Raw genomic sequence first — 22,750 nt, forward strand, 5'->3', positions numbered from 1 at the left:
AAATTCTTGAGGGAAACCTGTTTCAGTCTTCAAAAGATTTGAGACTGGGACAGAGGTTCACCTTCCAGCAGGACAATGACCCTAAGCATACTGCTAAAGCAACACTCGAGTGGTTTAAGGGGAAACATTTAAATGTCTTGGAATGGCCTAGTCAAAGCCCAGACCTCAATCCAATTGAGAATATGTGGTATGACTTAAAGATTGCTGTACACCAGCGGAACCCATCCAACTTGAAGGAGCTGGAGCGGTTTTGCCTTGAAGAATAGGCAAAAATCCCCATGGCTAGATGTGCCAAGCTTATAGAGACATACCCCAAAATACTTGCAGCTGTAATTGCTGCAAAAGGTGGCACTACAAAGTATTGACTTTGGGGGGGGGGGGGGGGGTTAATAGTTATGAACGCTCAAGTTTAGTTTTTTTGTCTTCTTGTTTGTTTTACAAGAAAAAATATTTTGCATCTTCAAAGTGGTAGGCATGTTGTGTAAATCAAATTATCCAAACCCCCCCAAAAAATATATTTTAATTCCAGGTTGTGAGGCAACAAAATAGGAAAAATGCCAAGGGGTGTGAATACTTTCGCAAGCCACTGTAACTGTCGATTGCTTACTGACCAGTAGGGGACTTCTCTGCTCACAATGATTTGAAAAGATACATTTACACAAATGTACAATTATACCACACAGTGTTGCATGACTGCTTCAAATTCAGTTCACTTTTTAACTACTTTTTTTAAAAAATGCAGCACAAAAATAATGTATATGTGTATGTTACTCCACGTGATTTCTGATTCTTGGCCCAACACCCAGACTTGCTTTAAGATTACATTTTTCCACTGAAAACAGCATTGCTTATTTGTGATCCAAATAACCACTGTCAATATCTAGTTTGGGAAATAATCTAGAGGAATAAAAAAAAACTTTGTCTTATAAAAATGTAAACCATTTTGAGTAAAACCCTAATGGAAGTTTTGTTGTGACACAAATATGATAAATCAGCAATATGAAATGTACTTGAAAATAATCAGTGAGAGAAACACATTATCAGCTAAGTAGTCATTAGAAGAATACAAAACTTAAAGCAAGTCTTCCCTTTTTGCTATATGTTGTAAAAGGGGCCTCCGTGTTTCCCCAGTGGTAACACTGTTGTGAAAGGTCCAGTGTACATCACAGTTCCAATCCTTCACACTAGAGGGGGGGGGGGGGGGGGAGAGAGTCATTAGGTACTGATTTGTCTGCTTCTCTTCTTTAACCGATCCAATACCTGATGTGTTTCCACATGATAGCTACAGCAGTACAGCTTTGTCCAGGAGGGAATCATGGAATGTTTCTCTAGCGAAATCGATGGTGCACAAACCAACCATAAACATGGTTTTAAAGCATCTAGATGTATAATGCCTCTTCTTTCATGTGCGCCCATGTTAATTTGTACTCATATTATGGTCAGGAGAAACAATGTATTCTTTAGAAAAAATAAATAAAAAAACTACTGCATTTAGATGTCAACAGTAAAAACTACAATTGAAAAAATGACATTTTTCTTCAAGTCCCGATATTGTTTTGAACCACAAAGCGTACACTACCAAATATGATTTTTTTCAAATAACAGTTTTGTGAGTGTGTATAAAAAGATGACTCCTCCACTTGTGACCCCAAAAAATATAAACTTAAACATTGAAATAATATAAATGATTTTGTTAAAAACCTAACTGCCGGCCGCAGGATTGGAAAGCCGATATGTCAGCGCACAGAGACTGAACTACCAATAAAGTTAAAACATATTTTTTTGTCTTGATGAGCATGGTTTAAAGATCAAAAAGCAAAATAGCTTCCAAATGTTGGTACATATACAGATCTGCTTTTTTCTTTTCTTAATTTACATTTTTTTGTCTGTGTCCCTTTAATGTCTCTGGTTCTAACGACTTGCTGCACAGAGCGTGTCCTTGCTCCTGAATCTGCTGTGTCGGGGTGCTTGTTTCTGGTCTGTAGTGGCCAGCCATGGTTTAAGCGGGACTAGCAGTGCATGGGGCAGGGACAGTCATTTTGGCTATGTACACATTCATTGTCGGTCCATGGCTTCCAACAAGCAGTGTTATTTCCGCAGATCTAATACACAAACCTGAAAAACAAGAAATTGTAGTTTTAGTATATTATTATTTGAGATATACATCTCAGAGTGCTACATTTTTATTTTGGCGACAACACAATAGAAAACATTTTAAAAAACAAAGTATATGAAAATGCTCAAAACATTAGTACGCACAGATCCATCTGATGCACTTGCTCCCACTTTGTCACCTGCTGCATTCCAGCAAACTTCAAAGATCCCCCCTGTCCCCCTGTAACTATGGACTAAAGCGCCAGTCTGTGGAAAGGGAAGAGAAGACGTTAGATCAACAACCACAACAATCACTACAGTTTTCAGCTGTGCTAACATAATTGCAAAAGTGTTTTCTAATGATCAATTAGCCTTTTAAATTATAAACTTCGATTAGCTAACACAACGTGCCATTGGAACACAGGAGTGATGGTTGCTGATAATGGGCCTCTGTACGCCTATGTAGATATTCCATTAAAAATCAGCCATAGCTTGCTTAGATTTAAATCCATTCGAAAGCCTAATTAAAGTCTCCAAAATAAGCACTACCACCGACCTAAGTAACAAAATAGCTAATAGGTAATATCACTAACAGTTCCCCGCTACATGCAAGCTGGACAGCGGGACAGTGTCAGGGGACGGATAGCCAGGGGATTGATGGTGTCAGACTGTACCTGCGTGTTCCAGATGTGAACACACTTGTCGAAGGAGCCGCTGGCCAGATGCCTGCCGTCTGGGCTGAAGGCCACACTGTAGACAGGCTCCTGGTGTTTGGTTAACGTGTGGATGCAGATGCCTCGGTCCACATCCCACAGCCGCACCGTCGAATCAAAGGACGCGCTGCAAGGAACACAGGAAAAACTGTCATCTATCTGCCTCCCCAGAAGCAAATACTTGGCTCATAGTCATAGCTCACTTCAAACAAAGCCCCAATACAGCAAGACACAAACTCTTGCAATTCAGAGTTTCTGTTCAGGGCACAAAGACTGTGACTGGCCCAGAAACAGTGTGGTCATCAGTCCATTACCCTCGAACAGGGCCACACCGCTGTTATGTCAGTAATGCTGCTCGCACATCCCAAAAAATGAATGCCGACACAGAGGGCGCAGCAGTGCTTCTGTTTCAGTACCTGGCAAGCATCAGATTGGCATTGGGGTTGTTGGTTCCAGGACCGGTGGGGCTCCATTTGATAGTGTAGATCTCTTTGCTGTGAGCTTGCAGATCATGAACGCACGTGTCCTGTTTCATACTCCAGATCTAGCATGGTAAAATGACAAAATAATGTTTTACATGTGATGATCATGCAAAAAAGCTGAATGTTCAGAAAGATAAGAATGTTTGGTTGGTTTTATACTTGGTTTATTTTTCAGGTCGACAATTTGTCGAGTGGTATTCATCACAATTGAAACTAAGAAAAATGATAGAGTGATATAAACAACACATAAATTATTTGAATTTCTGGTACATAATCCAGAGCACAACATTACACAGTGCACGTGTATTTATTTATATAATTTATTTAACAGGGACAGTAATCAAAAACTCTGACAATACAAGATGTAGCTAGACAGCTGGTTTTCATTCCTATCTTACCTTCAGCGTCATGTCATCTGAGCAAGAGGCTAGCAGGTTACCGGTTGGATCCCATTTGATTGCATTCACTTCATTCTGGAACGGAGGGGAACAGAGTTATCAGCGCAGACAGAGAAAGGGCAAAGTCTCTGACACATAGAAAATGGCACTTCCATAATGTCTGCAGGAGCAGTGCTACACTGTGGGGTGATGGGGGCTGACTCACTGTGTGTCCTTGGAATGTCTTGATAGGCCTGTCTTGGCCAAGCTTACACACGTGGATGCACATGTCTGTACTGCAGGAGGCAAACGTGTTGTTGCTCTGCCAGTCCACATCCAGAGCAGGTGCTGTTGAGTCACAACAAGAGGAAGAGCGGAAGAAAACGCAATGAATAAACAACATAGAACTCTACGTCTTTTGTCTGTGCTTGACAGAAACTAGGAATGATTCGGCACAAAAATACCCTTACTGTTTATAGTCACGTAAGTATGTACTGATACATGTCTAATAAGGGTTAATTAAGAGGAAAGAAGCCAATGGATAATTCAGTGCACCTGAATGGAACGGGAACTGCTGCTTTGCTTCTCCTGTGTGAGCATCCCATATGATTGTAGTCTACAGGGAGAAACACACACACACATACACACAAAGAAAAACATTAAATTAGAACACGTCTAAGAATAACAAGGTTCTTTTAGTCCTGACTACCAGAAGAGGTTAATGAGTCATGATAGTATTTCAAGTCTTGAGCTCATAACAAAAATAAAAGCCTGTTTGGGTTCTTACCTTATCTACTCCGGCACTAAGAATAAAGTTTCCTTTCTTGTTCCATTTTAATGCAAAAATGGGACCTTTGTGTTGACCCAGGGTACTTGCAAGGTTACCTAGGGTTCAAATCATTTATATTAGAGAGGCGAGTGTTTCGGAAACTGACAATATGGTGAGTTGAAAAAGCAGTAAAAAGTGGCAACTCACCATCCTTTGTCCATATCCTGGCAAATCCATCATATGAGCCGGTTGCTAGTAACGTACCCTCACTCTGTCAGGTGGAAAGAGATAAATTGTATAAATAAAAAGGTTTTAAAGCAAATACATATTGTTCAGCACATCAGCATAGGAACATAATCCTGCTCATTGAAACTTTCCCTTGCAAGGATAAATAACATACAGAGCAAAACAGTAGCAAGGTCAAAGCTTTGAAACATTAAAGCAGTTTCAAGTGACTCCTAACATTCAGAAAAGGAGAAGTGGAAATAAAGTTATGGAATTTGAGGGGTTGTGTTAAGTTATGAGTGAGTGTGGACCCTTGACTCACGTTCCAGTCTAATGATGTGACATCTTTGTTGCTGGGGACGTCCTGACCTCCCTCGCGTATGCAGTGCCTCAGTACAAGCTGTGTGGAGCTGCTGGTGCTGTTCTCACTCAGGTTCCAGATCCGTGCCGTCGAGTCCCCAGACCTGCACCGTGGAGGGACAGTCAGCACAGTACAATGCAATACAGCAGCACAGAAAGCCCGAGCGAGCGAGAGCGAGAGCGCCTATTGCTCTTTATGGTTGTGAGGTCTGGGGTCTGCTCACCAATCAAGAATTCACAAAATGGGACAAACACCAAATAATGCATGCAGAGCAGAATTAGGCCGATACCCGCTAATTATCAAAATCCAGAAAATAGCCGTTAAATTCTACAACCACCTAAAAGGAAGCGGTTCCCAAACCTTCCATAACAAAGCCATCACCTACAGAGAGATGAACCTGGAGAAGAGTCCCCTAAGCTAGCTGGTCCTGGGGCTCTGTTCACAAACACAAACAGACCCCCAGGACAGCAACACAATTAGAACGAACTAAATAATGAGAAAACAAAATGACAATTACTTGACACATTGGAAATAAAATAAAAATTTAAACAGAGCAAACTAGAATGCTATTTGGCCCTAAACAGAGTACACAGTGGCGGAATACCAGACCAATGTGACTGACCAAAAAATTAAGGAAATATTTGACTATGTACAGACTCAGTGAGCATAGCCTTGCTATTGAGAAAGGCTTCCAAAAGCAGACCTGGCTTTCAAGAAAAGACAGGCTAATGTGCACACTGACCACAAAATGAGGTGTAAACTGAGCTGCACCTCCTAACCTCCTGCCAAATGTATGACCATAGAGACACATATTTCCCTCAAATTACACAGACCCACAAAGAATTCTAAAACAAATCCAGTTTTGATAAACTCCCATATCTATTGGGTGAAATACCAGTGCGCAATCACAGCAGCAATATTTGTGCCCCGTTGCCACAAGAAAAGGGCAACCAGTGAATAACAAACACCATTGTAAATACAACCTATATTTATGTTGATTTAATTGTAACTATTTGCACATCATTACAACAATATATATATTTAATATATATATATATGTGCTTTGGCAATGTAACATCTGTTTCCCATGCCAATAAAGCCCCTTAAATTAAAATTGAGAGAGTGAGAGACAGACACTGACCCGGAGGCAAGCAGGTCGGAGACAGGGTTCCAGGCGCAGATGAACACCTCTGACTCGTGACCTCGGAGCACCATGGCTTTGTTCTGGGGAATCTCCACATCCCCATCCACCTCCATCATGTCGACATGGTTGTCTGTATGGCACACAGAGAGCACCTCATCAGCATGTGCAAGATCTGAATAACAAAACATCCAGCATTGGCATTGACTCAACAATGTTACAAATATTTGTTTCCCTCCTTTCTCTTTGTGTTATAGTTAATAAACACTAAAGCCAGGGCCGAGGACTCAGACTCACTAGCTAAGGTGTGAGCTCCGTTCTCCTCGCCGTTGGCCGTGTTCTCTCCGTTCTTGGCATTGGCCGTCAAGTTGGTGGTGGTGGCCGGGGGGGCTTGGGCCGCCTGCTGCTGGGCCAGCTTGTCTCGGTAGGCCTGCTGCCGTGTCTGCACCACATCCGGCATTACCGCGTCGATGAGCGACAGGGACTCGATCGGCCGTCCGTCGAACAGCGTGCCGTCCTGGGGACACCAGACAAGCTGGTTATACTCAAATGCAAACTGCTAAATAACTACTGTAGCTATAAGCAATGGTAGGCTAAAATCATCAGTTATAACTCAAATTAAAGAATAATAAATACACTCTCAAAAATAATCACTAGAGAACCATCTATTATATAATATAATAATGCAATGCATTATAAAGCTACATTGGTTAATAACTGCATAATAACTGAAGAGCAGAAACCTAGCACCGCATACATATTCTTTCTGATTTGTGATCAAACCATTGCTGATTTCTGCATTTGATCACACTATACTAGGCTCCCGGTAATAAAGTCCACAGATTCCCTGATAGTCGGCTGAGATGAGATGCTGTGATAATGAGTTGTGTGAATGAGGAGGAGATGAGATCACCTCATTAATGCTGACTTCGGCCTCCACGTACTGCAGGCCCTTCTGTATGATGGAGATGAGGGCAGCAGGGGGCACCAGGGCTCCATTGATGTTGGACTGGCTGATGTGGCTCTCTATGCCAAACGTGAAGGCTGAGTGGGAAAATCCTGTCGGGGGCGAGCATGAGCAGCATGTCAGTAGGCAGCACATTATACTGAGCAGATCCCTCCCTTTGGTGACTCTGGAAATAGCACATTTCAAATAGCTCTGTGGTTGTTATTGTAGTGCACATTTTCTAGGCACCCTTTAATAGCACTAGAACATTACATGAGTAGGAGAATATACAGAACATTGTTTCAACAGCTGTCTGTTACCAGTGTTTACAGAATGTGAATGGACATGTGGTTTGAGCGTTGGAGCCTACCTGACTCCTGTAGGTATCTGTACACAAGAAAGTTGACCTCATCACTGCTTATGCTCATCTTTACACCTGGTTACACCATGAGGTCAGCAAACAGGACATAGGCCTGCAAGGAAAGGGAGGAGGTAAGACAGTTGTTTTATCAGAACCCAGCACAGAACATTTTTTACATTAGACAAATCACACAACAAAGTGCTGCTAAGTAAAAACTGAAGCCAGGGCTAGAGTGGAGACTTCCTCCCAGGAGATGCACTAACACATTTTGTCTGTGTGCAAAAACCATTCCACCCTGCTGCACACACAAGTTCGCACCAGGGCAGGGCAGGGCAGCAGGCACGGTTCTCAGTCAGGGGTCAGGGTGTGCACAGAAACCTGCTGCTGGGGGCTAACTGTGGACAGGAGCAGCAGCACTGCTAGTGTGTCTCTCCAGTATGGCTAATAACAAGGTGCAGTGCCCATTCTCGCCATCCCACTGCAGTGGTGCTGTTGCGTTAAACAGAATCTCAGCCGTTCTACTACTGACTGAATGTGTGTAATTGGGGATAGGAAGGGGATTCTCTTTCCAGAGCGGAGCTGAGCTGTTGCTCTGGGCTGTGCTGTGCTCCATCAATTACAGCAGCAGTGTTTTCCGTAAGTGCATGGAGTAGCCAGCCAGATAGAAATAATTGCCAGCCAGGGAGTTCTGGGCTGGGGGGCACCGGGAGGGCATGCCCCCGAGAAAATTAATTGCAGAACGAGCTCTATTTTGGTGGCTACTGGTACATTCTAATACCACTAGAAATCAGCCAAATCGCCCTCTATTGGCGAAAGTGCACAGTCAAAGAGGAGAATAATTATACCGTCAAGGAAAATTATTATAATATTTTTTTTTAGGCATACAAAGACATAAGAAATGTGACAGTGTTTAAATGATAACACAGTGTAGGAAATTAAGAAAATTATTAAAATGCTGGAAGTGAATGCTGGAATTAAACAATTAACTATGAAAATGAGCAAAAGCTGTGTGCATTAAGGAAAGACACGCCTGGCTCAAATATAAGCCAGTCTGTAATACGGGCCTGTTGTGTTCAGTGATTTAAGCAAATAAACACCCAGGCTATTAATTGAAGTTTTACGGTAGTAAACTAGTCAAGAAACTAGACTAGTTTTTCTTAAACTAGTCTTTCAATTTAGTTTGTGACAAAAACCTTAGAAAAAAGGTTGTGTTCTGTCAAGTAAACATGGATTCCCTGTTGAGAAACAATATAGAACTGCAGGAAAATGGTTTTAAAAATGCAAAAATGTTCAGGAGGTGAACCCTCAGACCCCTGCCAGATTGTATAAAAGTGGGGGTGCACAAAGTCTGGTGCCCATAGATGGTCCTACAGGTAGGGCTGGGCGATATGGCCAAAATATCACAATGGTATTTTTCAAATTTTTGACAGAATGACGGTATTTTATGTTTTTTATTAAGAAAAGTTCTACATTTGCTTTATGAGTAGTGCGTGACCCTAGGGTGGCAACACATATTCTAAATTATTTCAATGGGTCTTTTGCCATTCGGATTGTTTTATACTGTTAAATTCAACTTTAACCTAAAATTATTTCCTGCATTTCCATCAATTTCTGCTTTTCCTGCACTCATTTGAGATCATTTCCACACTGCCACAATATGGGCAAAAATACTAGGCCTTATTTTAACCAAATGTTGCAATTGGGATTTAGATCAAAACACTTTGGTGAACTTGTGGAATCATGAAAATAGAATGTTTATTATAATTCTATAGTTAGAATATAAATAATAGTGGGCACTTTGAATACAGTGTTTGACATAACAACGAATGAAAATGCCATGAACGAGTTATTGTGACAGGGTAGGAACAAAAGTGATGTTCAGTGTTTCCTCGGGGACCCTATAAGCTTTGGCTACATTAAATCTTTATTCATATAGCCAACATATTCATGCTTCGTCTATTCCTCTTTGATTTAGAAGATACTGTTGCACAAACAACATGCTGATTTAAGCCTCCACTAGTACTGGTATCAGGCTGTATTAGCTAGCTACGTTTGCTCTGAATCAGTACATTTATTAGCTAGTTAGCTAGCCAGCTAACTCGCGATTAACATTATTTAGCTAACTAACACGATTTAGCTTAACTTGTTAAGAAAATACAAACTAGCTGTTTGCAGATGTAAGAAACACAAACTAATATTGTAATTATAGAACGCTTGTGGATTTATATTAAGATCAAAGTGGAAACAACATTGTTGTCATCAACATTGTTGCATGTGCTCCATTGACCATGCAGACTGAACGAAAGTGTCTTGTGGTCAAGCAACAACAAATACACTCCATGAGTGACAATGGGTGGGACTAGGTCTGTGTGTTAAGCGGCATGGAGAGTGGCGAGGGATGAATCAAGTAGCGGAATAAACTATAAAAATGGACGTTACACACGCAGTATCACATTTAGCAACCCAAACATTCAAATACCGTTATAGAAGGTAAAGTAAAAACCCAAACTAGTCCGTGCAAAAATCACATCAAACTTTATTTGTCACATGCGCCGAATACAAGTGTAGACTTTACCGTGAAATGCTTACTTACAAGCCCTTAACCAACAGTGTAGTTCAAGAATAAGAAAATATTTACCAAGTAGGCTAAAATAAAAAGTCAAAATAAAAAGTAACACAATAAAAATAACAATAACGAGGCTATATACAGGGGGCACCGGTACCGAGTCAGTGTGCAGGAGTACAGGCTAGTTAAGGTAATCTGTACATGTAGGTGGGGGCGAAGTGACTATGCATAGGTAACAAACAAACAGCGAGTAGCAGCAGTGTACAAGATGGGGGGTGGGGGGGTCAATGTAAAAAGTCCGGTGGCGATTTTTATGAATTGTTCAGCATTCTAATGGCTTGGGGGTAGAAGCTGTTGAGGAGACTTTTGGTCCCGGTACCGCTTGCCGTGCGGTAGCAGAGGAAACAGTCTATAACTTGGATGACTGGAGTCTAACAATTTAATGGGCTTTCCTTTGACACCATCTATTATATAGGTTCTGCACACAGAAGATGGCTGACGTTTTACATTCTCCCAACCAATTGTGCAATTTTGTAATTCTTTTTAGCATTTTGTGTAACTTATTTTTTTACTTATTGTGTACATAATGTTGCTGATACCGTCTCTTACGACCGAAAATAACTTCTGGACATCAGAAAAGCGATTACTGACCGCGGACTGGGAAAAACTTTTTCCTTTAACGAGTCCGACGAGAAGGATATCCTGCTTTCACTGGAACAGGCCCAGATCCACGCCTTTTGCGTGAAGAAAAGACGCCGGAAAGGGGGATGCAGATCGGGGATCCTTCTGAGAAGCCGGAGGCGAGCGAGTAAACTTCCAATGCCTTCCATTCTCCTTCCTAACAGACAATCGTTAGAAAATAACATTGATGACCTACTATTAAGATTATCCTACCAACGGGACATTAAAAACTGTAACATCTTATGTTTCACCGAGACATGGCTGAACGAAGAAATGGACAATATAGAGCTGCCGGGATTTTCCATGCACCTGCAGAACAGAGACGCTACCTCTGGTAAGACGAGGGGTGGAAGTGTGTGTCTTTTTGTCAATAACAGCTAGTGCGCAATGTCTAATATTAAAGAAGTCTCGAGGTATTGCTCGCCTGGGGTGGAGAACCTTATGATAAGCTGTTGACCACACTATCTACAAAGAGAGTTCTCATCTGTATTATTCGTAACCGTCTATTTACCACCACAAAGCAAAGCTGGCACTAAGACCGCTCTCAACCAACTCTATAAGGCCATAAGCAAAGAAGAAAATGCTCACCCAGAAGTGGTGCTCCTAGTGGCCGGGGACTTTAATGCAGCCAAACTTAAATCAATTTTACAAAATTTTTACCAGTATGTCACATGTGCAACCAGGGGGGAAAAATCCTAGATCACCTGACGCAGATGCTACGCGACAGGACTGTTTTGCACAGACTGGAATATGTTCCGTGATTTATCCAATGGCATTGGGGAATACACCACTTCAGTCATCGGCTTCATCAATAAATGTATCGATGACGTCATCCCTACAGTGACTGTACGTACATATCCCAACCAGAAGCCATGGATTACAGGCAACATCCGCATCGAGCTAAAGGCTAGAGCTGCCGCTTTCAAGGAGCGAGACTCTAACCCGGACGCTTAACCTCTCTGGGATATGTGGGACGGTCCCAACTGGCCAACATCCAGTGAAAATGCAGAGCACCAAATTCAAATATATTACTATAAAAATGTAACTTTCATGAAATCACACATTCAATATACCAAATTAAAGCTACACTTGTTGTGAATCCAGCCAACGTGTCAGATTTCAAAAATGCTTTACGGCGAAAGCAAACAATGCTATTATCTGAGGATAGCACCCAAGCAAACAATCACAGACCATAATATTTCAACCCTCCAGGCGCGTCACAAAACGCAGAAATAACGATATAATTCATGCCTTACCTTTGACGAGCTTCTTCTGTTTGCACTCCAATATGTCCCATAAACATCACAAATGGTCCTTTTGTTCGATTAATTTCGTCGATATATATCCAAAATGTCCATTTATTTGGCGCGTTTGATCCAGAAAAACACTGGTTCCAAACTTGCTCAACATGACTACAAAAGTTACCTGTAAGCTTTGTCCAAATATTTGAAACGACTTTTGTAATACAACTTTAGGTATTTTTTAACGTAAATAATCGATAAAATTGAAGACGGGATGATTTGTGTTCAATACCGGAGGAAAACAATGTGTAGCATGCTTTCAGGTCACGCGCCTCTAACAAACAGTACACTTCACTCGAGCCTCATTCTGAACATGGCTACTTCTTCATTTCTCAAAGGAAAAACCTCAACCAATTTCTAAAGACTGTTGACATCCAGTGGAAGCGATAGGAACTGCAAGAAGATCCCTTAGAAATCTGGATTCCGAATGAAAAACCATTGAAAATAGAGTGACCTCAAAAAGAAAATATCTGAATGGTTTGTCCTCGGGGTTTCGCCTGCCAAATAAGTTCTGTTATAGTCAGACATGATTCAAACAGTTTTAGAAACTTCAGAGTGTTTTCTATCCAAATCTACTAATAATATGTATATATTAGCAACTGGGCCTGGGTAGCAGGCAGTTTACTCTGGGCACGCTTTTCATCCAAACGTGAAAATGCTTCCCCCTATACCAAAGAAGTTAAAAGAAATCCCGCTATGCCCTCAGACAAACCATTAAACAAGCAAAGCGCCAAAACAGGATTAAGATTCGATGCGAGCTGCCCAATGACGCGAGCCTACCAGACGAGCTAAATGCCTTTTCTGCTCGCTTTAGAGGCAAGTAACACTGAAGCATGCACGAGAGCACCAGCTGTTCTGGATGACTGTGTGATAACACTCTCGGTAGCCGAAATGAACAAAACCTTTAAACAGGTCAAGATTCACAAAGCCGCTGTGCCAGACGGATTACCAGGACGTGTACTCAAAGCATGCGCGGACCAACTGTCAAGTGTCTTCACTGACATTTTCAACATCTCCCTGACCGAGTCTGTAATACCTACATGTTTCAAGCAGACCACCATAGCTCCTGTGCCCAAGGAAGCGAAGGTAACCTTCCTAAATGATTACCGCCCCATGGCACTCACGTCAGTAGCAATGAAGTGCTTTGAAAGGCTGGTCATGGCTCACATCAACAGCATCCTCCCGGACACCCTAGACCCACTCCAATTCGCATACCGCCCCAACAGATCCACAGATGACGCAATCTCAATTGCACTCCACACTGCCTTTCTCACCTGGACAAAAGGAACACCTATGTGAGAATGCTGTTCATCGACTACAGCTCAGCGTTCAACACCATAGTGCCCAGGAAGCTCATCACTAAGCTAAGGACTCTGGGACTAAACACCGGTATATAGTAAAATACGGTATACCGCACAGCCATACCCACAGGTATGATTGAAGAATGAAGCGGGTGTTAATCATGGTATTTGCTATAAAGAAAGCAGCAGTTCACTACTCCATTGTCAACAATTTAATTAAATTAGTAGGCCTATAATCAATATTTAATAATCCCATATAAGTAACACGACCTTAGGTTTAATAACCTTCAATCCTTTTTCTTTTATCATATTTTTTAACAGAATGTGTCTCTCGCTCCACTACCTATTATTCCTGCAGTAAAAAATTCAACATCTTTATTGAATGTTTTCATAATTTATCTGCAGATAATTGGCAAAAAGCAGTAGTTGCCTACCAGTATGCAAATTAGGGAGCCAAATGAACAGCTCTCTCACCGATTCGATTCCGTTCACCTAAAAGTTATTTTTTTAAAGAACAGTTTGTTCACGAACAACCTATCACTAGGCTACTCTGACGAGTCACTAGCGGTTACTGGCAAGTCTCGACATGGGCTTCGAATCCTATGAAAACAAGATCGTCGGTTTACTTGGCCCAATGCGATACCATGGACATAACTACGTTGTATGATTTATGAATAGCAAAGGAATATAGGATATTTACTTTATTCAGTCAGTTCGATGCCTTTTATATATTAGCCAACACTTGCTGTTTGGTCGTCAATCAAAGCACAATAAATAACCAATGCGCCCTGAATCCGTGGCTGGCTATAGTAGGCCTATGAAACACACAAAAGAAAATACATTAATGTGCCACAAAACAATAATTAAGTGGATATAAACTCATCGTTACCACTTACATTACATGGGACGTGTAAATTAACTCACAGGAAACGATGACCCATCATGCTCTCCCTCCTCAGTGAAAATACATTTTATTGCAGCCAACCAGAGAGCACAAAAATAAACAGACACCAGACTGACAAACTAGCAGTGTGTCCCCGTCATCACTCGCTTTGTGACTGACAGGCGCCTGTCCTATCAATAGAAGATGCATGTAGTTCATTCTAGCAGGAGAAGGCTATATTAACTTTTCTGACTAGCGAATTTATACTTTTAAATGAAAAGAAGCCTAGGTTGAATTAATGAAGTGGAAAAAGTAGCCGGCTGACAATGAGTCCTATTTTGCCGACGACACTGCAGCAGTGGTGTTTATCTCAGCCAAGTCTGAATCGGAGCAGAAGAGGTCTAGTCAGGGACCTTGTAGAATCAAGGAAGTGACAACCAAGCAAGCATGACCACAGCATGGACAGTCTGTCTGCTACTCTCAACTGGGTTCATTCATTCAACAGAAAGATATAGAATAGGAGCACAAACATCCCTCTCTCTGGAAAAACTACTGCAGGACCGGTGCTACTGGTGTTTCACAGAAGTATTTTATATACACACCTGAAATAACGAATCAATGCTTAGCCAAAATGCATTTCTAGATCGAGCACAAAACACAAACCTTAAGGTTCCATGTGATTATAATATGGGCCCCTTTCTGTAACTAGGCTATGTTATGTGCTGAGCAATCCCAATTAAGGAGCAATCTCTGCCAGCCAGACATGCAGAATTGTACATTCACCCAAAGATACATCAGATCTGAAGAGGCATATTGCCGTTAGATTACTGGAGCACATTCTCATTTCCATGTCAAAACATTGCATAACCATAACAGAACTCTACAGGGGAGGTGCAATCTTAGTAGTCCCAGCTACTGAAGATAGTATTATTGAAGTTTTACTACCTTGTCGACCATCATTAATTCTCTTCAGAGAAGTGTAGGCCTATTGGACAGATGCACATAATAATTGACAAAAACTGTCATAGGATGTGGTTTGTTTGCAATTTTGTCAGCTGCTTTTATACTTGAACAGAGACGTAGTTCATTCCCTTTTCATCGCCATATCTAAGTGATGAGGTTTTGGTCTATTTTGAGAGAGCGAGAGCGCACCGCTGTAGAGATGGAGCACTTCACATCTTTGCTCTCAGGAGTCACATTGTTTACAACTCACACACACAACCCAAAGTGATTGTAATAGGCATTTCATATGGTAGGTGTCCGTGGTCTTTTATAATTTTAACCATTGATATGAATATTGCTCAACACTGTTTCACAGCCTCTCTTCCTGCATGATGTTCGATTATGCCACCTTTACAGCCATTGGTCTAGAATAGAACACAACATACACATTGCCTATGGAGCCGAGCTGACTCACTTTGTAGACACAACTAGGCCTTTTCACATCCATAATATCTCCCATATAAGAAATGGATAGTTGTTGAAAAATATTTTACTGCAAAAGTTGTTAAATTGATATATATTGTGGCAAACACCCTAAACTACAAAAGTGAAACATAATACCTGGCTGGAGGGTGGATGGGCCTCATAAACTCATGTAACACAATATTGCAAGCTCTAATATTGCTACAATTTGGAATACAAGTAGTCAGCTGTCTGCCCTACATACACAGACAAACAGCCTTAGGATATCGTAATGCATCTTGGGAATATAGACCTGTAAACACACAGATACAATAGGCAGAAATGTCAACTATGAATTTTTATGATGAATGTATGCTTTAATTTTAGATAAATGATTAATAGAGAACTTTCCAAGTCAAATTTGCTCTCATTCAGTGCTGTATTGTCCTGCCTGACAAAAAGACATACAGTTACACATGTTTTTTGACCTTGTGGCTAGTGTAATCTGCTCTATGGAAAACAAATGAGCTCCGACATTGGAATTAGATTTTTTTGAGTCCCAGGTTCCTTGAAGGATTTTGTTTCTTTAGCCCCTACTCTTGGAATTAAGTCAGAGGTCACCACAGAGCCATCATGGACTTTGCCTCAAATCCAATATGGTGTTGAAAATCAAATATGGCTGCCATAATTCCATTTGATGTTTAGATCACATGTAAATATGCATTTTGTAGATTGGCATTTTTTCAGAATTGTGTACAACACTCATACCCTTAAAGAATGTTTTAGTGTAAATACATTTAAATCTGAATCCAACATGGCCAACATGATTTCACTCAAACACTTTTGCCTGCATATAAGTTGCCATTGTTTATTATGTATTGAATGTGCTATTATGTTTTCAAAAGTGCTTCATAAGACTCTAGGTATATCTAGAAAGATGAGTGGCACTGCCATGCCTATTGCGTTTGAATACTTGAAGAAAAATAGCTTTACAATGAGTGTTCGCTTTTCATGTTTAAATCTCATTCACACACTTACAGCATATCAACAATGGGCAATTCCGCAAAATATAATAACAAGCCTTTCGACACAAGCACACATTACACTGGCATAACGCAGTTTCTCTGGTCCAGGTTGCGGGCCCGACTATTTTCCATACTGAGTATTGCCAACCCAGACAGTCTTTCCTAAGACCTACACTACATATACAAAAGTATTTGGACACCCTTCAAATTAGTGGATTCAGTTACTTCAGACACACCTGTTGCGGACAGGTGTAAAAAATAAATTAAAAATGAATAAATATAATTTAAAAAAATCGAGCACACAGCAATGCAATTTCCATAGACAAACATTGGCTGTAGAATGACCTTACTGAAGAGCTCTGTGACTTTCGTGGCACCGTCATAAGATGCCACCTTTCCAACAAGTCAGTTCATAAAATGTCTGCCCTGCTAGAGCTGCCCAGGTCAACTGTAAGTGCTGTTATTGTGAAGTGGAAACTTCTAGGAGCAACAACTGCTCAGCCGCGAAGTGGTAGGCCACACAAGCTCAAAGAACGGGACTTCCGAGTGCTTAAGCGCATAAAAATTGTCTGTCAGCGGTTGCAACACTCATTACCGAAAAACTGCCCCTGGAAGCAACGTCAGCACAAGAACTGTTCATCGGGAGCTTCTTGAAATGGCTTTCCATGGCCGAGCAGTCGCACACAAGCCTAAGATCACCATGCGCAATGCCAAGCGTCGTCTGGAGTGGTGTAAAGTTCCCACCATTGGACTCAATGGAGCAGTGGAAACGCATTCTCTGGAGTGATGAATCATGCTTCAACATCAGGCAATCCGACGGAAGAATCTGGGTTTGGCGGATGCCAGGAGAGCACTACCTGCCCCAATGCATAGTGCCAACTATAAAGTTTTATGGAGGAGGAATAATGGTCTGGGGCTGTTTTTCATGGTTCGGGCTAGGCACCTTAGTTCCAGTGAAGGGAAATGTTAATGCTGCAGCATACAATGACATTCTAGACGATGTTGTGCTTCCAACTTTGTGGCAAAAGTTTGGGGAAGGCCCTTTCCTATTTCAGCATGACAATGCCCCTGTGTACAAAGCGAGGTCCATACAGAATTGGTTTGTTGAGATCGGTGTGGAAGAACTTGACTGGCCTGCACAAAGCCCTGACCTCAACCCCATCTTACACATTTGGGATGAATTGGAACACCAACTGCGAGCCAGGCCTAATCGCCCAACATCAGTGCCCAACCTCACTAATGCCCGTGGCTGAATGAAAGCAAGTCCCCGCAGCAATGTTCCAAAATCTAGTGGAAGGCTGTTATAGCAGCAAAGGGGAGACTCCACATTAATGCCCATGATTTTGGAATGAGATGTTCGACGGGCAGGTGTCCACATACTTTTGGTCATGTAGCGTACCAGCGATAAGGGACTGTTGATAATGCAATCACACAACTCAAATGCCAGTTCACCAGTATGAAAGAAATCGCAAACAGCTTTTTTTTTGTCAAGTACTGTTGTCTGCTAAAGATGATAATCTGTTTATATCTGCCAATTTATTGGCTGTCCAGTACCCAGATGACCTGTCCCCAGAGCTTCCTATACAGTTAATCTCTTTCCGTAACGTGTTAAGGCCGGCAATTAGAATGAGAGGCTCAATTAAAGATGTTGCAGAACTCATGTATTTGAAACAACTCCCTTCTGCCCAGTTTCCCTGATGTTGCTACGGCAATCAAGCTGTTTTTACCATCCCTGTAACTGTCGCTTCTGCCAAGACATAGTTTCTTAACTAAAACTCAAAGAACTACATAAGAAGCATTAGGCTCTCGGTCTGATATGAGCTTTTGAACACCTGAGTAAACTCTACTCATTGCACTGGCACTGCCGTAGCCTTGACAATGGCATTTATTCACTGATATCCCCTCGTACTTTCAATCAGTTTCTTTTTTCTTTTTCAGTCACATTTCTGAAGCCCAAGAAACAAACACTTAGCTTCCTAGAACATATGGAAAATAAAAAGGTTTATGAATGGCTTATTGGAGGATTAATGTCAAAATGATTTATAAAAATGAATACAAATTGACATCGATGACAGGCGCATGGACCCCCAGAGCTCGTGGGCACACCCGACTTGCGGGGGCTGCGGGAATGTCCGGTACGCCAGTGACATAGTAGCATAACCAAGTTACAGGAAAGCAATCTGTCAGCTCTAACCACTTCCCTATTTTTCCCACTGAAACAAAGTGTGCAAGGTTGATTCAAAGTCTTTGAGGTGACCAGGACATGAGTGTGTCCTAACAGGGTGGGGAGAGAAAGTAGCCAGTGGTGGATGTAGTTATGGAGCCTGACCAGATTGTACAGCTTAACGGTTATCCTGTATGACTGGCGGGGTATTGGAGCTGTGTGTTGATCCATTTCCAATTCTACAACAGTTGGGTTTGGTATTTATTAAGGTGCAGGCACTCAGGAGATACAGCTTGCATGCCAGCAAGACCCATTGACTCATTTGAATGTTATCTTAACCTGAATGATGCTGGGGATACTTCAGTAGTGTATTGGTTAGGCCTAGTTGTCTGGTTGTGAAGAAGAGTGTGAAAAGGCTGTCATAAACACCCCTGCCCTTAGATCTTTCCAACGCCTAATTGACCTGTGGGTAGAGTTTATGTTGAATGTGGCAAAAATCCTGCAGGTCACGTCCTATATATTCCTTCACATTACTTTGGAAGTCAGCTAGGATGATTATTTGGCTGATATTAACTGTGGGGGGGTTGGCTGTGATTATGGTCTGGTGCAGGCCCAGCTGGAGATGAGGAGAGTGACAGAACCGGTGAGGGCAACCTCAGGTCAACTAGAGGTTACTTACGAGTGTAGGTCATAGACGACTAAGAAGCATTACGAGGGACGTAGCACTGCGCCACACACATATATATTTGAAGATGATCCCTGGGCTTTGATGGACAGTAAATGGGTTGCAGAGGAGGTGGAGTTGGTCAAGCATGGTGCACAAAGGCCATTATCAAACAGTCAATCCCCAGCCACCATACACAATGACATACAGCATCTTTGTTGTTTAAGTTTGACCATCCTCAGGGTGCTTTTGTCTGCTATAGATGTGTTTGTGCCCACCCTTTTCCCTAAGGGCAGATTGGATTACAATAGTCACAACATAAACATTTTAACTATGTATTTTGGGCAGGCTGGACCATACAGCACTGAATTTGTCTTGGAAAGTTGTCTATTTATCAGCTACCAGAAACATTAAAATGTATCATAAATATTCATAGTTGATATTCCCACCTATTGTAGCTCTGTGTTTACAGGTCTATATTTCCAAGTTGCATTGAGATATCCCAATGCTGTTAGTTTGTGTATGTAGGTGCAGACATCTGACTACTTGTACTCCACATTTTTGCAATATCAGAGCTTGCAATATTGGGTTACATGAGCTTATGTGGCCCATCCCCCCCACCAGCCAGGCATATTCTGCACATTTGGAGTTTAGGGGGGGGGGTGTCACAATATTAATTTACCGTAAAACTTTAATAGCCTGGGCGTTTATTTGTTAAATCACAACAGGCGCTTATTAGAGAAAGGCTTCTATTTGAGCCAGGTGTCTATTTCCTTAATGCACACAGCTTTTGCTAATTTGCATAGTTATTTGTTTAACTCATGCATTCACTTCCAGCATTTTAATACATTTCATTTCCTCCACTGTGTTATCATTAACACACTGTGTCATGTTTCTTTGTCTAAGTATCCCTCTATTTCAGAATTGTTTTACTTTTCCTTGACTGAATAACTATTCTTCTCTGACTGTGCATTTTCGGCAGCTCTTACTTTTGCCACTAGAGGGCGATCAGACGATTTCTGGGGGTCTGTACTCCTTAAGTTGTTGACTGTTTTTTGCTTGCCAGTTAGCTAGCAGTTCTCAACTGTTAGAAACTGCTATAAAATCGGATGATTTTCAAGTCATTACTGAATTATTTAACGCAACAAATCAATCAAACCTTGTAAACAATTAATGGCAACATCGTAAACAATTCATTTAGACCCTGTGTTTATTTGAAACAGGTGTTTATTTGCTGAAATTTGTGCCGTTGCCCTGCTATTAAAAGGGACAGGCGGCTATTTGAGACTGTGTTTAATTAAAGTTTTATGGTAACCACTTTTGCAGTAAAATATTTTTACACAACCATCCATTTCAGAAATGGGAGACATAAGAGATGTGAAAAAACATGTTTCTTTTTTGTTCTACCTCGGATAGGGGTATCTCAAAAAATGAAAGACCTTTTTGAGGGTTGGCCACTAGCCTATATTGTTTCCCCCACTGAGACAGACAGGCTTATCTCAGAATGCTTTACAAGGAGCTAAAAAGTACACATACAGCCACAAAGACAGACGCAGACACCCACAGACACACACAAACATGCACTTGGCTGGGAAAACAGATTAACTCTCGTCCTCTTGAGATGGCTGATAAGTCATGTCAAAGACTTGTTTGGCAACATTACTAAGGCAAGGGCTTTTCAGGAACCTCCCTAATTAACCATGAACTTCTCTCTGAAGTGAGCCATTCAGTCCTATTCACACCAGCAGGGCTCTAAATTAAAATGTTCCATTGGGAGCACTGGTGATCCCAACTTAAAGTTTTTCCAATTGATTTGGGATACAGACTTTATTGGGCGTGTATGAATTCTAGCTACTCTTACAACACCCAGCTCTTGCATACGTGTGCCTCAAAAGATCTGCCTCTTTCCTTTCTCTCAAGGCAATACAAGTTTTGCAACAAAGACAGTAAGAGCATTTAGGGCTGATCGGTATACCGTATTTTACTTTATACCGGTATTGATGCGCAGTCCTGTTTGGGTTTTTACTTTACCTTCTATAATGGTATTTCAATGTTTGGTTTGTTAAATGTAATACGCCAGTCCGCAGTGTGTAACGTCCGCTACTTGAGTCGTTGCTATCCCTCTCTCACCAAGTCCTGCCCCTCGTCACTCAAGGAGAGCAGTTGTTGTTGCTCGACCACGAGATCACTTGCCGTTCACTCTTCAGTCTGCAAGGTCAATACAGCAGATGCAACAAGATGTTGATGACAATGCTGCTTTCCAATTTGCTTCTTAATATAAATCCACAAGTATTCTATAATTACACCATTTGTTTAGTTTTTCTTTTCCAACAAGTTGTGGCTAAAATAAATCATGTTAGCCGCTAATGCTAATCGCTAGCTAGCTAGCTAATAAAAGTACTGAGTCAGACATAGCTAGCTAATACAGCTAAGCTACATGAAGAGAAGATATTTAATGTAGCCAAAGATTACAGAGTCCCCTTGGAAACACTGGCTATCACTTTGTTTCCTACTCTGACACAATAACTCCTCCCTGGCTTTTTAATTTGTCGTCATGTCAAACACTGTATTCAAAGAGCCCACTATAATATTCTAACAACAGAATTTGAATTACATTTACATTTTCATGATTCAAACAGTTCACCCAAGTGTTTATCTAAATTCCAAGTATTCGGTTAAAAATAAGACCTACATTTTTTGTCCATATCATGCAGCCCTATGTGGCAGTGGAAGTGATATCAAATCAGTGCAGGAAATGCATAAATTGATGAAAAATGCTGAAAATTATTCCTGTTTGATTGAACAGTATAAAACAATCAAAATGGAGAAAGCCGATTGAAATCCCTCAGAATGTATTTGTTGCCACCATAGGGTAATGCACTACTAAATGTATAACTTTTATTATAAAAAAAACAAAATACGATCAATACCGTATTGATAAATATATTGTGATACGATAATCTGGCCATATCATCCAGCCCAAAGGGCACTATACGGTTAACATCCCCTAGATCAGGGAAACTGGAGGCCCGCGCAACCCATTTGTAGGCCCGTGGAATCAAGTTCCAATTTCCAAACTGTTGAGAGTTAGAATAGTAGAATACACTAGGTGCAATTTCAACATTTGGTTGTGCATCAGCAATTTTTCTGTTATGTCAATTCTGTTAAGTCACTCAATTACCCCATGTCAGCTAACATTTTTTAGATTGGTAAATTAGTCAAGCCAGCTATTTAGACTTGTAGTTATCATAGTTGAATTATTGACCGGGGGGCCCTATTGATTTTGTGAATC

At 41.2% G+C, this 22,750-nt stretch overlaps 1 protein-coding gene across 3 annotated transcripts in view; it reads right to left on the reverse strand.

The window, feature by feature from the left end:
• Window positions 1-1,777: 1,777 nt before the first annotated feature.
• The window catches only part of LOC139578480 (F-box-like/WD repeat-containing protein TBL1XR1), a 40,400-nt gene continuing 19,427 nt past the window's right edge, over window positions 1,778-22,750 (reverse strand). For 2 of the 3 annotated variants that reach the window (XM_071406139.1, XM_071406140.1), the window contains 14 exons: window positions 7,479-7,581; window positions 7,076-7,221; window positions 6,460-6,679; window positions 6,163-6,337; window positions 4,983-5,124; window positions 4,643-4,706; window positions 4,454-4,551; window positions 4,222-4,282; window positions 3,893-4,014; window positions 3,688-3,762; window positions 3,224-3,351; window positions 2,769-2,934; window positions 2,260-2,361; window positions 1,778-2,115 (listed from right to left, as the gene is read on the reverse strand). In XM_071406139.1, coding sequence (XP_071262240.1) covers window positions 2,089-2,115; window positions 2,260-2,361; window positions 2,769-2,934; window positions 3,224-3,351; window positions 3,688-3,762; window positions 3,893-4,014; window positions 4,222-4,282; window positions 4,454-4,551; window positions 4,643-4,706; window positions 4,983-5,124; window positions 6,163-6,337; window positions 6,460-6,679; window positions 7,076-7,221; window positions 7,479-7,536 — 1,584 coding nt within the window. In that variant the 5' untranslated portion in view covers window positions 7,537-7,581 and the 3' untranslated portion in view covers window positions 1,778-2,088. The remainder of the gene's footprint in view (window positions 2,116-2,259; window positions 2,362-2,768; window positions 2,935-3,223; window positions 3,352-3,687; window positions 3,763-3,892; window positions 4,015-4,221; window positions 4,283-4,453; window positions 4,552-4,642; window positions 4,707-4,982; window positions 5,125-6,162; window positions 6,338-6,459; window positions 6,680-7,075; window positions 7,222-7,478; window positions 7,582-22,750) is intronic. The other variant, XM_071406141.1, reaches the window with a different exon arrangement.

The sequence above is a fragment of the Salvelinus alpinus genome, chromosome 6 (assembly GCF_045679555.1).
Source record: "Salvelinus alpinus chromosome 6, SLU_Salpinus.1, whole genome shotgun sequence".
In the NCBI taxonomy this organism is placed as follows: domain Eukaryota; kingdom Metazoa; phylum Chordata; class Actinopteri; order Salmoniformes; family Salmonidae; genus Salvelinus; species Salvelinus alpinus.